At 50.3% G+C, this 10,761-nt stretch overlaps 1 protein-coding gene across 1 annotated transcript in view; it reads left to right on the top strand.

The window, feature by feature from the left end:
* The window catches only part of LOC130387167 (junctional cadherin 5-associated protein), a 9,692-nt gene extending 26 nt beyond the window's left edge, over positions 1 to 9,666 (top strand). Inside the window, exons 1-4 of the mRNA XM_056596163.1 lie at positions 1 to 498; positions 3,157 to 7,016; positions 9,106 to 9,122; positions 9,604 to 9,666. The exon at positions 1 to 498 is cut by the window's left edge and continues 26 nt beyond it. Of these exons, the coding sequence (XP_056452138.1) occupies positions 1 to 498; positions 3,157 to 7,016; positions 9,106 to 9,122; positions 9,604 to 9,666 (4,438 nt within the window). The remainder of the gene's footprint in view (positions 499 to 3,156; positions 7,017 to 9,105; positions 9,123 to 9,603) is intronic.
* The last annotated feature ends 1,095 nt before the right edge of the window (positions 9,667 to 10,761 follow it).

The raw sequence follows: 10,761 nt of genomic DNA, 5'->3' as shown, positions 1-10,761 counted from the left end.
CTCGCATGGATACAAACTGCCCAGGACCACCGCGCCCGCGCCCCCTCCCCCGGCGCCCCCCCTCGTCGCCGGCGCCGCCGGCTCCGCCTCCGCCTCCGCCCTGTACGACCGGCACCCGTCCTCCGGCGACTACCAGCGGGAGCTGATGGTGGACAACGGCCGGCCGCCGCTCGGCGCGGGCCGCCGGGACGGCACCCTGAGCAGCTACGAGATGGACCGGGGGCTGGCCATGGGCGTGGGCGTGGGCATGGGGATGGGGATGGGCATGGGGATGGGGGCGGGGCCGTACAGCGGCATGTACGGCGGCGGGGGCGGCGGCGGCGGCGGCGGTGGCGGCGGCCGGCAGGCGCTGGTGAAGGCGTACCCCGGCGCTGGCCTGCCGGGGACTCTGGACGGGGAGATGGTGGACCGGGCGGCCCTGCGGAGGAAGGAGGCCTCCATGTACATCCTGGGGGAGCTGCAGAACCCCCTGGGGGACTCCCTGGCCACGGACAGCGGGTGAGTTCGACCGTCTCCCCCCCCACCCCCCCCCCCCCCCCCCCCCCCCCCCCGTTTCCTCCTTCTGCTCCCCTCTGCATACTACTCACACGTTCGAATGACCCCTCCCACACTATCCATCCACACCACACCCAGTCTCACAAGCGCGCACACACACACACACACACACACACACACACACACACACGCACACAACGCATACTACTCACACTCATACACTGACTTGCGCACACACACACACACACACACACACACACACACACACACACACACACACACACACACACACACACACACACACACACACACACACACACACACCTGCCCTACCCCTTACCTTCCCCTTCTCCCCACCTTGCTGGGGCCCTTTGGTGTTGCACACATATCTGAGTCTGCACTGCGCAGCCCCTTCTCTCTCTCTCCCGCTCTCTCTCTCCGGCGCCCTCTCTCTGTCTCCGTGTCTCTCTCTATCTCTCTCTTCTCCTCTTCCTCCTCCTCCTCCTCCTCCCTGAGCTGCAGAACAGCGTGGCAGCAGCAGCAGCAGCACTAGCAGCAGCACCACTGCATTTCTCTCCATGCTGGGATTTAGAGAAAAAAAACACACCTTTTTTTTGGGAGGGGGGGAGAGAGAGAGAGCTGCCTTTCACGCCTCTCCCCTGATTGTTCGCATCCCTCCCGGGGCCTCCTAAGGTGCAGGTGCAGGGGCTGTATCCCCCCCCCCCCCCCCCCACCCCCCCACCACCCCACAGTATAGCACCAGCGAGCTGGTTGGAGGAGCATGCCTGAAGACAGGCGCAGCGTAATCACTCTCCACTGTAAACACTGGCACACCGCGGCCCGCGCAGCACGTGCTCTGTGATGTAAGCATGTTGCTGGGCAAGTGTGCTCAGCGGCACCCCCCCCCACCCCCCCCCCCCCCACCCGGCGCGTATAGAGATACAGTATAGAGCGCGCTAGCATATGCTGCCGGAAGATGACGGCGAGCCATCCGCTGCGCTGCGCTGCCGCTACTGCCTGAGGCGAAGGACTCAGACTCCCTCCGTCAGCGACACACACACAAAACGGGGCTGTGGAATTGGATGTTTTTTTTCTCCTCTTTTTTTTGTTTTTTCGTCTGTTTGTCTCTCCCCAAAAAAAGACAATGATTTTGAAAAATCATGATCGTAATAATCTTGCTTTTCTTTAGAATTTATTCCGGTATTATTCTTTTTTTTATTAAAAATTAGTATTGGTTACAATTTTATATTTTGGGTAGCAACTGAGCAACGTACGCTAATATTGAGGGCGTATCTCACCCCCCCCCCCCCCCCCCCCCCATCCATGGCAGTCATCAGGGAGATCCAGGACACAGCTGACGTGTGACTGATGATGACATTTGGGGGCCAGGTTTTTTTCCCTAGTCCTTTTTACAAGATGAAGGTATATGCGTTATACCCAAGAAAATGTGACGTTTCGGAGTCAAAGATTCAAGGGATCAAACGTACTACCGGATCATGAAATGTAGTGTTAAGTAGTAAGGCAGGTGCCTGTTTAGTTCCTTGATGCCCATAATAAACAAGTCGATATCGAAAAGAGAGTTGGCTCCAGGCCAGGACTTTAATAGTCAATTAAATATGCAGATCATATTGCAGGAGTTGCAGAATGTATTCAAGGCAGCGATGCTGACCTAAGCGCATTAGTCTCTTGTTAGGTTGTAATGGAAAGACGTACGTCTCCCCAGGCTGCATGTACACGGACATTTAGGAACATTACACATTTTTACATTTTCGAAACTAACGTAAAAAAGGACGTTTTGTTGAATCAAAAACAGAGTGATCTATAATTGAAATCAATTGTGAGTAGGCTTTATTCTGGTTGTTTAATCTCTTTTTAGTTTAGAGTCAGATGTTTTGTTTGACATTAGTGATTGGTTAAGGAGGCTAGCAGATAGTCAATATATTCAAAATAATAAATGTGTTTATGGATTGGAAGGCAATGATACTTAGAAGATGATTATGTCTTACCATAATGTGACACAACACCATTGGCAATTTGAAATAACCACAAACTCCTACATTTTGTGTAGTATAGACATACTGCACATTTCTATTGTTTAAAATATTCCCATAGAAACAAAGAATCTTGATTGGACCAAAAATACTTTAAAATATACATATAGATTAATATAATATCCAAAGTGAGTGCTTTCATCTCATCAAAATTACCCTTATTTTATTGCAAATGCCGCCAATCTGGCAGTTACATATGTTGGGCATATTTCGTTTTAGTATATGCTACACGTGAGCCTCCTAAAGTGGCGCAATCTGATTGGTTCGCTATCTCGGGATATTGGGCAACATCCCATGATTGAGATCTCAAACTCAGAATATTGTTTGCATCTAAAAATATCCTTCTCGTCAGGCCAATAAAGGCCAATAAATCCCGGCAAAAAGTGATATCTTGTTATTCTTGGAGTGTTCACGTGTAGTATAAACTATTCACCTCAGGCTCCACTACCCACTATTCACTTCGCCTTCGGCGGATAATTGTTAAATGTATGATATAATATTTTCATATTAGTTATTGTTTTGGTTTAATGTCGGCATACGTCGAAAGCTCTCACAGGACAACGTACTCGACTTTAACCCCTGGACTCACACCTCCGTCCGTCCTTCCCAGGTTCTACGACGTTCCCAGCCTGACGTACTCCGAGCCCACGAGCCACGAGGAGAGGGACGTCTCCTACTGGCGGCGGCGAGGCCAGGACTTCAGCGTGCTCCTGGACTACGCCGACGGCCGGGAGCTGCGGGCGTCGGCCGGCGCCTGGCGGCCGCAGACCCTGATGGCAGCCGAGGAGCACCGGGCGGAGCGGCACGCGCAGCAGCTGTGGGAGGACATCTCCTGGCTGCGGGACCTGGACGCCGCCCCCGGTCAGCTGAGGGTGACCGGGGAGAGGAAGTGCCAGAGCCTGGGCACGGAGGAGTGGAAGCCGGCCGTGGGCCTCGGGAGGCAGCTGTCGGACGCAGAGGGGGACAGGTGGGCGCTGGAGCAGTACCGGCTGAGGACTATTGAGGGGTCCTTCCACCCCAGAACTAAGGCCAAGTCCCAGTCCCTCCCAAGGGTCTTGTCCCCCGTAGGCATGGAGTGCAGAGAGCTGGTCCCGTCGAGGCCCAGCCTACCCGACAGACAGAGAATGAGCAGCACTGTTTTCACCGGGCCTTATAGTCGCTACGTCTACAGCGGTGCTGTGAGCAGGGACCGCTGGGGCCGGAACGCCTGGCCGAGCAGCCACGTCGCACTTTTGCCGAAGCCCAGGTTCAGCAGGCCTTTGAAGCCGCCGTCGTATGAGATTCACCAGCAAACGAGGGGCAGCGCGGAGATGCTCGCCATCGACCAGGGCGCCAAACAAAAGGACAGGCTCGTGTACTACCCGAGAGGCGGCGAGCTGCAGAGACAGGACTATTTCGCACAACACTCGGCCATCTTCGGTATAGAGCCCCCCGGCTACATCCCACCCCCCTCTTATAGACGAGCCCCGCCCCAAAGAGCAGTGCCACTCAACCGCAACGAGATGGCAAACCTAAGATGGAGGGCAGAGTCTCTGCAGATGCCCGGCTCCGACGCTGGTCGCTGGTTTTCTAGACAGGCAGGATCTTGGCTGGAACACTACGGGGAGCGAGGCATGTCCTACCGAAAGCCGGTGCGCTCCGTATATGAAGAACATCCGATTCATAGCCGCTCCTTGCCCATTATCGACCCAAAGGTGAGACAAATCTCAGGAGGGTCCGGTGTTACTTCTCTCACTGACACGGACAAGCTCCGGAACATCAACAAAGAGGTTCCCTGTGCTAAGGTTTTAGGACAATCTACACATGATAGTGCCTTCCCCTCATCACGGGGGCTAGCTCAGAACTCCGACAACCCCAAGTCTCTCAATGACAACGACAGCAGTAGTCGGTGGCCAAGCAGGGGACTAAACAAGGGAAGTGACAGTGTAGCCTCTGAGCTGAGCCGAAGTCAGTTCTTTCCTTCTTCTATTCTGGGTAAACCACCACCACCCCCATGCAAGCCTCCAGAACAGGGTACGTCCGAAACTGTGACCGAAGTCAAAAAGCCTGAACCGCCGGAACTCCCAGAGAAAGACAAGTCCAAGAACCTAAAAAAGAAGCTTAGTGAGACGATTTTTTGTTTGGTGTCTGTTCCCGTCACCCCACAGCATGTGGGGATGTCACGTGACCAGAACAACAACGATGAGAAATCACCAGGCCCGGTGGACAGTCCTAGCGAAAACAAGACGGGACACTTAACAAACCAAAGTCTCCAAAGCACATCTTCTGCTGAAGCGGAGCTGCAAGCACTAACCGGTAGCATAGCAAGCAGCAAAACGAGCAGCAGAGCCAGCAGCAAAATGGTGAAAAGAATACCTTGTAGACCCCCTAAGATCAATCATTACAAGGAGCTAAAACTGTCAGGAACCTGGCCTGCAAACCAGTATCGAGACCAGGAGACACAAACCATCCCAGAGGCCCGAAAACCAGAGGCTCCAGAGTCAGAAAACAAGGAAGCACAACAAGATCCTGTTCCCCAAGACATGGACGTTCCCCCTGACGGCGGCGGTGTGATGAACACCTTCACCTTCCCCATAACGGGGGTGAAGAGTTTGAAATTGTCCAGCAACAGCGCCTTCTCCCTGACTTCTTCCTTCTCTTCTTTCTCCAGCCAGCTGAACCAGAGCACAGGTCAGTCGCAAACACCCTCAGGAAACGTGGAGGAGGCCCAACCAGCAGCCTGTGGTGGGCAGGAAGTGTTTGGACAGTTCCTGCTGAAACCAATCAGTCAGCGACCATGGGATTCGGTCAAAGATCAAGAGACGGTCAACAAAGAGCTTCAGGATCAACCGCAGCAGGGCAGCAAACCGCCCAGTGTTGACAAATGCATAGAGGATCTCAACGAGGCCTACAAAGACATCTTGGAGCTTGGTACTGCCAGCAATAAAGCCCCAAATGGTTCTGTGCAGATTCCTGAGCGCATCAAGATACGGCTGTCGTCTGAGCCGCTCAACAAGCCCAGCAGCCTTAGGCGCAGTGCAGTCAGCTGGTCCGTTGACCCGGAGTACAGGGAGATGAAGAGCGCCTTTTCCAGACCTGCGACAAAATCGGTAACTTTCAGCAAGCAGCTTAGGGAGGAGCTTCCCGTCCCACCGCGGGAGACAGGCTTCAGAGAATACAGGGTCATTCCACATCTTTCACGCAGGAGTAGCAGTATCGACGGCAGGACGGTCAAACTGGACCTGTCGGATGAGCCAGTTCTTACGCCAATATGTGACTTCATACTGCCGTCCTCCAACGTCGCCGCGGAGGTTCCCTGGGCTGACAGGCAGCCCATGCAGGACGCGTCCACGCTTACCAGTCCCCCCGATTACGAGGACATATGCCAGACCCTGCGGCAGTCTAGAGACTCTGATATGAACACGGCGGGCGGTTCCAAGCCAAACGACGGTGAGCATTTGCGAGACCTCAATGTGGAATCGGAAGAGGACTGCCCCATTTGTAAAAGAGAGCTTGAGAATCGGATGAGACAGGGCCCACTGCCTCCTCTTCACGAGGAGAACAGCTCAGACAGCTCTGGCAATCAAAATGGCAGCCCACCGCAGTTTTCTGCATTGAGTCCAACCGAGGAGCCGGGAGTGAGTCCTTTGGAGTCTAACCTGACCCTTGAAAAGAGTGAGCAGCATGGAACGACTGATGAAAAGGTGGGGGCAGCCGGGAATGCAGACGATGCTTCGACAGAGGATTTAAGTAAATGCAGTGAGATAAAGACCGCAGAGAACAGCCCGGAGAATGAAGACACGGCGCCTGTGGCTTCTTTCTTCATCACGGCGGTTGATTTACCAGCAGAGTCCCGAGTCACGGCGAAGCCAGTGAGCACTGAAAAAGAGTCGGCAGAGAGAGACGCCACGGCAGGAAAGAGCATTGAGAGTGTTGTCGTCAAAAAGAAAGCCTCGGTAAAAGACGCGTGCGAGGGGCCGGACTCTGCCACGCCTCAAAACAGGCCGGACCTAGAGAAGAAGCCATTGGCCCTCCCAGAAAGTAGAGTCGTTCTACGGCCCCAGCTGGGGCGAGACCACCCAGGGTTACCAGAGTTCCCACCGGACCGACTGCCACTCTCGGTTCTCCCGAACCCAGACCGCAGGCTGTCTTTAAGCTTGGAAGGGGGGGAGAGGAGGGGACGGGGGGCGGCTCCCAGCCACGTGGTGGTGGAAGCACTGCAGGACAAGATGGCTGCTCCTCCAGGGCGGCCACCCTTTGAAAGGCCGGCGCGGTTGAGGGAGGTGGATACTGTCTACCGCATGAGACGGCTCAGCATTCACAGCAACGACTCTGGGGAGGCGGAGGCGGAGGGAGAGAGCGAGGAGGCCAAGCCAGGGGAAGCACCGCCGGCCTCCCAGAGAGACAAAGAGGATGAGCAAGACGTCACCGGTTCTTGGCAGGCCCCTGGAGAGACGGCGCCGCGGGGCGAGGAGGCGTCCCGTCTTTCAGGTACTCTTAACTTTACTTGATAATTGTGTTGTGCTGAAATGATGAAGGGCAGCGTATGAATGAATACTTCACTTCCCTTGAAACGCCGACTTGGGCGGTAAAGACTGTAAAAATGTGTTAACGTGCATATCTTTATGAAAGGGGTGGTGCAAACTGTTGATAAAAGAAGGAAATGTCGTACCTTCTTTTGATATACTTACGTTTGTTAACTACTTATCGGTGCCATTTCTAGTGACAGTTTGCAAGTTATTGATTAACTATCCAGATATGTGTTGGATTATTATTGCAATCTATCTTAATAACTGCATTATATGCATCTCTAATTTTCGCTTTTGATCAGATTTCACATGCTGATAACTTCTGGCACATCCGCATTGTTGCGGTAGCACCTATTAAAGTCAAACAATTTGGCTAATGTCCATTTTGGCTAACATCGGCTGGCTGGCTACCCTCATATGGAATTAAGTTGGGCCCTAAAGTTCAAATACGAAGCCCAGCGTCATTCTGTGTATTCTCTATATATTCTCTGTTTTGATGTTGCGTCCGAGGATAAAGAATGTGCACCAAGGTTTTCTCCTGTCTGAAGAAACTGGAGAAACTGGAGATAGATGATTTTAATGCGTTAGGCAGGAAGTCAGAAACCCATTCTCTACTGTGAGAAACCTCTTTTTTTCATCGGTGATGTCAGCAATATGGAAAAAAAGAACACTACGGCAGCCTTGTACAAGTAAAAGGTTTCCATGGCAACATACTAGGTATGATGACATGAGTGCCACGACAAATATAATCACACCACTTTCAGTACTTATTTTTTGTGAGTGGATATCTGATGTCTCAAATCCGGTCTTGGAAGTACGCACAACTTAATTTTATAGCAATTGTAGATTAAACATTTGAGATGCATTTAAACGCTAAGGGTGAGAAACCTTATTTTGACAATTAATACAAATAGCACACTGGGAGGCTGAAATTCAACTGGTGTTAACCTGTGACTACTGAAGCTAACTAGCTAGAATGACTAACCGTTCAGTTGAAAAATAAAGGCCAATAGCAGCAGCCTAAACCCAACCAGACTCATAAACTTCCCAATTTAAGACCTTGGTGAGGCATGGGGCAATCCAATTTGCATCTCTTTGCATCCCTACCGAGGTGATGGAATCATGTGACGGTATAGAGGAGCTATGGTGCCCACTAACAGTTGTTACTTGAATAATTCGAAGGCTCCATTTAATTGCAAAGAAGGTTATGAAAAGGAAGTGTGTGCACGAGTGCGCGTGTGTCTGCATGTGTGCGTGTGCATGTGTTTTAGCTTTTGAATAGTAATTGTGTTGAATATTAATTAGAGCAAAACCGAAAGTAGTAAGGTTTAATAAATGTAGGTTACAATTAAAAAATGGGGATACTAAATGCTAAATAATGGTTATAGTATGGATAGTGCCACACTTAATGACCTAGATGCAACTTTATTCAATTAATAATTATTCAATATGTAAATCATTTTCATAAAAGTCCAATTACATTACATTACATTTATTTAACAGATGCTTTCGTCTACACCGGCTTACAATAGGTGCATTAAAAAATTATACCCCCCTAAAAGTGGACGAATCATATATTCGTGCATTAAATTCGATATTTCCATTTTAAACATAAAAGCCACTCTGTAAAAGGTGTTGAAACCCCAAGTCTTCAAAATTGGCAACGATAGCTTGAAAATGTTGTGGAGTGACACATATCTCATCTCCTACATCTCGTCTCCAGATGGGATAATGAATGACATTGAAATAGCCTCTTCGGATTTCTTTTTAATGCTTCAACATATTGGACCAGTGGTGTTTGGTGTAATCAAGGTGTCCCGAAGATCGCTCATCCTCTCTGCGTGGGCATCGGTGCCCTATCAACATATGTCTGCGAAACACACAAACACGCTAGTGACAAGCACTGCATATCAAAGACAGTACAGTCACACTGCTGCCGTCTACGGAGGTGTACACCATACGTTAAAACGACTACATAGACGGAAACGCATGGCAGCCACAAGATGGTGACATTGCACTCATGACAATGAGAGCTTTATTTCATGTTTTAGGATTGGGATGTTCCAAGGTCAACTCAAATGACTGGGAACGTACCATCATGGTCTGAATCTGGAATGGGTTGGTTTTTTTTCATAGTCGATTAATCAAACAATATTATGCTCCCTAATAGTCGATTTATTCATTTTCTTCATAAATAATAGCAAATGCCATTGAAAGCTACCAGAATACAAAGTTATGCCTTGATTTATCTGACAAACAGCCAAGAAAAACACAACTATTTATTTTATAATGATCCATGAACCTAGTATTGGATTTAACCTGCAACAACTAGCAGCAAATGTTTGTTATTTCTATCATAAATGACTGAAATGATCAATCGATTTACAAAATGCTATTCGGTTTATTTTCTGTCGTTGGATTAATGGACCAGTGGTGGCAGCCCTGGTTCCATCCTCTGATTGTTACCCCAGCAGTGCGACGTGAGTGTGGAAGCTGCTGCCTGTGAACCTCTCTCTCACTGTTCTCTTTGTCTTGTCTTTATGCCACAGAGCCAGCAGACACAGGACAAGTGGGAGGACAGTAGAAAGCTTGCGTACGCCGCCACCATCTGACGTTTTTTAAAGCTCCAACACTGTGACCTGGCTGCCTACTAGATGGCCTTCATCTTCATCGCCGACTTAAACGAAAAAAAAAAAAGAAAGAAAAATAAAAGAAAAACACAAACAGACACAAGAACTAAACTAAAACAAAACTGAAATGGCCTTCTTTGTCCGACGAGAGCATTGTGTACACCTTCACCCCTTGGCGCCACGGCGACTACTAAGAGTGCTGTTCCACTGCCAAATGGAGGAGCCCCCCCCCCCCCCCCCCCCCCTCATACCCCTCCCCAACCGGGCGGGGCAACTTCCCAACCTGCCCACCCCAACCCCCCACTCCCCCACCTGGACCCCCCCCCCCCCCCCTGCTCTTCGCTCTTGCCCCCCCCCCCCCCCCACGCCTACCTGCCCCCACCCCTCTTCTAGGGTTTCTACTAGCGCGTATTCTTGTAGCGGCTTGATCTTTATATTCTCTCCTGTTCCCCCTTCCTCGCTTTCCTCAGTTGGCAGACGTTATGCAATCCTGTTGTGCATACGAAAACACGGTAGAGACGGCGGTCGACTCTGATGCTCCACAGGCAGAGGTTCTGTTTGTTTTACCTTCCCCCCCCCCGGAGGTTTTTTGTTTTTATCCGGCGGGGGCGGGGGGGGTTATGAATGTAAGTGCTTATGTTTTACTCAACGTAGACATAGAAGAGCTACTGTCGCATAAGCTGTTATTTTCCATTCAATCTACACCAAAATTAACTTTTTATTGTTTCTTTGACTTCTCAGTGAGGTGTTATGAGAACTGTTTCAAGACTGGACGTAACTGTCTCTGGCTCAAGAACTGTTATGATTTTTTCAACTTTTCATTTTTTTAATGATGACACATTGTGCCCTGTCTCATCGCTTTGCAACATGCTAATAAACTCCATTACCCATGGTGCTCTTCAGTGAAGAGTGACTCTAACATGCATAACTAAGTAGATCCATGTTTGCGGATTTCTATGACACGTTGGTTTTTCGAGGAAAGAGAGAGAGAGACAGATAGAGTGAGAAAGAGAAAGATAAAGAGAGAGAGAGAGAGAGTTGCCTTCTGTTTCCAGATGAGTGCGTCTCTGCAAGTCT

This window comes from Gadus chalcogrammus, chromosome 8 (assembly GCF_026213295.1).
Source record: "Gadus chalcogrammus isolate NIFS_2021 chromosome 8, NIFS_Gcha_1.0, whole genome shotgun sequence".
NCBI classification, from domain to species: domain Eukaryota; kingdom Metazoa; phylum Chordata; class Actinopteri; order Gadiformes; family Gadidae; genus Gadus; species Gadus chalcogrammus.
The sequence above is the reverse complement of the archived record's forward strand: the minus strand, read 5'-3'. Positions and strand labels throughout refer to the sequence as shown.